At 51.8% G+C, this 2,775-nt stretch overlaps 1 protein-coding gene across 3 annotated transcripts in view; it reads left to right on the plus strand.

Moving 5' to 3' along the window:
• The first annotated feature begins 1,226 nt into the window (after positions 1–1,226).
• Positions 1,227–2,775, plus strand: part of Sec23ip (SEC23 interacting protein) — a 46,014-nt gene continuing 44,465 nt past the window's right edge. For all 3 annotated transcript variants that reach the window (XM_005351354.2, XM_013347935.2, XM_013347936.2), the window contains exon 1: positions 1,227–1,437. In XM_005351354.2, coding sequence (XP_005351411.1) covers positions 1,284–1,437 — 154 coding nt within the window. In that variant the 5' untranslated portion in view covers positions 1,227–1,283. The remainder of the gene's footprint in view (positions 1,438–2,775) is intronic.

The raw sequence follows: 2,775 nt of genomic DNA on the forward strand, positions 1-2,775 counted from the left end.
CAAGGAAGGATCTCAAGTCTGTTTTCTACATCTCTCTGTTGTATAATACAAGGACAGGAGAATCTTCTTGACCAGCTTCTAGTCTAGCATGGCTTCTAGCAGTTCGAGGCCATGTTACCTATGATTCACCCAAAGGCATTCTCAATACTGCTCTCCCCATTTCCAGCCCCCATTAAAATGCTTGTCTAAAGAAGCTCAAAACTCTCAGAATTTACTTTTTTTTTTTTTTTTTTAAGACAGGTTTTCTCTGTAGCTTTGAAACCTGTCCTGGAACTAGCTCTTGTAAACCACGCTGGCCTCGAGCTCACAGAGATCCACCTGCCTCTGCCTCCCATGTGCTGGGATTAAGGGATTAAAGGTGGGCGGTGGCTGGAATTTACTGTTTTTCTTCCAGCCAAAACCGGCTAATAGGCAGATAGGTCCCTGACCCTAGATTAGAGCAGATTGTTTTTAATTATAAATCTTTTCTTTGCCCCTTTGAAAGCCAACTCGCCTACCCTTTGGAACTGCCTTACGAAAAAGACACTTTGTTTTTCGAGATAGAGACAAGAGTTTGCCACACTTTGTGGACCAGGCTGGCCTAGACTCAGAGATCCACCTGCCTCTGCCTCCTGAGTGCTGGAATTAAAGGCGTGAGCCAGCACCGTGTGGCTCCAAAGACACTTTTCAATGCATACATTCAAGGGGATAGTAGCCCCGACTGGTGGAACACACCATTGAAGCACTTGGACAAGGCAATCGGATTTCCAGGCGACATAATGAGATCCTGTCTCAAAACAAAAACAAAACCAAAAATAAAAAAAACAAAAATCCCAAGGAGATAGTACTTTTTACTCCCATGTCCTACCACTGCCTGCCATAAAGATTTGAGAATTGCTGCGTGGGCTAGTATTAATCTCAGGACTGGAAGAGCTGGGGTAGGAGGATGAAGGCCAGTCTGGGCTATCTAGCGAGATTCGGCCTCGCAAGCAAGCAAATAAACTCAAGCCACAAAACAGCCCATAAGAAACTCATGCAGCCCAGCGCAACTGAGAATCCGTGACTTTCAGCGTCCAGCAGTGCTTGGATTCAGAACCCGCAAAGGCTTGGGCCTGAAGCCGATTCCACCTTATTGCTTTCGGGCGGCGTCAGCTTCCGCAAGAAGACGGGTCCCTGAGTGGCTCCCGGGCCTGCGGCCTCCGTGCGCAGATGCGGAAGTGCGGTGGCACTCTGGCTGACCGGCTTCCGGCCTGTGCTGCAGCACCGGGCTAGCAGAGCCACGTAACGGCCGGGGGTCTGCAGCCATGGCGGATAGGAAGACTAACGGTGGCGGAGCGTCCGCCTCGTCGAGCACTAACTTACTCTTCTCCTCCTCGGCCACGGAGTTCAGCTTCAACGTGCCCTTCATCCCCGTCACGCAGGCCGCCGCCTCCCCGGCTTCCCTGCTCTTGCCCGGAGGTAATGAGCCGAGGGCACTTTGGGGCCAGTGTGTGCTCCGAGGAGGGTGGGACAGGAGCGACACCTTCTCTGGGCCGCTTTTCAGGGCCAGTAGTGGGCAGCTTCCCGAGGGCCAGGGACCATGCACTCCTGGAGGAGGGGCCCAGGTGATGAGGCTTGCTCTTGGGCCAAGGAACCGCTGTCACTGCACAAGTTTTTGTTGTACCCCCAGAGGTGTGCTGGAGGCTGGCAGGGAACGCAGCTAAATTAGACAGTTTCCCTCTGCTAGAATACCGCAAGCTAGTCTCTTTCTGGGAAACCCCCGTGATAGGGCAGGCCATCACCTAGGAGACGGCACGCTGTCTCCAGAGGGGATAGTGCCCCTCTGGTAGAGTACTGTAAAGTCTCTGCTGGAAGACACTCCGGGCTTCAGGAGGGTACCTCCTAGGATAGACAGCGCGTCCTGCTAGGACGGATATGTAACGGAAGTGTAGGTCCGGAATGCTTTTCTCATTTTTCCAGGTATCACTTTCTCTGAGCTCTTCCTTCTTCTCTTAGGCGTCCAGACTGGCCCTCACCTCCTTTTGGTTAGGCCCTGTGTATGTCTGGGCAGTCTGATGTTTGGACTGTGTTCCGTCGCTGCCCCTAACTTGCTGTGGTGGCCTCAGGAGTGACATTTTACCCGTCTACTTAAGTTTCATGCTTTCAGCCCCCCTCCTCACTTTTGAAACAGGGTCTCTACCTTGTCCTGGCTGTCCTGGAACTCACTATGTAAACTCACAGAGATTCTACTGCCTCTACCTCTGAGTGCTGGGATTAAAGGCCTGCGCCACCACCATGCCTAGTCTGTTTTTTGGTGGAACTCTAACTGTGGTGCTTCGCACAGTGTTGTGTAAATATTTGTGACCCGAGTACCTCTGCCTCTCCATTTGGACTGTGAACTTCTTGCCTCTTATTTGCAGGATCTTGTTTAGTGTCTAGCACAGAGGTCCTTATCAAGTCTGACCTTTCCCCACTAAATATTCCTGATTGGAAGATTAAGGGAAGGTTCCTGGGGAAGGGAAGAAAGGCAAACTGGAAGTACCTGCTTGGGGAGGCTCCCCTTTCTGTCCTGATTCTCGGTGCTTGTAGCTGTGTGACGTGTACACACCTGTTTATCCTATCCGGACAGAGTGCAGGCTTCATCAAAGCAGGGCCTTAGTTTTAGTCACCACTGTCGCCCACTGCCTAGAGGACAGGAGCCATAGAATCCGGTGGCGATTTGTTGAGTGAGTGGAGGGATGGTTACCAAGAGTGCGTCTGTCTGGGTTGAGCAGTGTTGGGGATGGGATGGATACCAAGAGTGCGTCTGTCTGGGTT

Source organism: Microtus ochrogaster, chromosome 8 (assembly GCF_000317375.1).
Source record: "Microtus ochrogaster isolate Prairie Vole_2 chromosome 8, MicOch1.0, whole genome shotgun sequence".
Lineage (NCBI taxonomy): Eukaryota > Metazoa > Chordata > Mammalia > Rodentia > Cricetidae > Microtus > Microtus ochrogaster.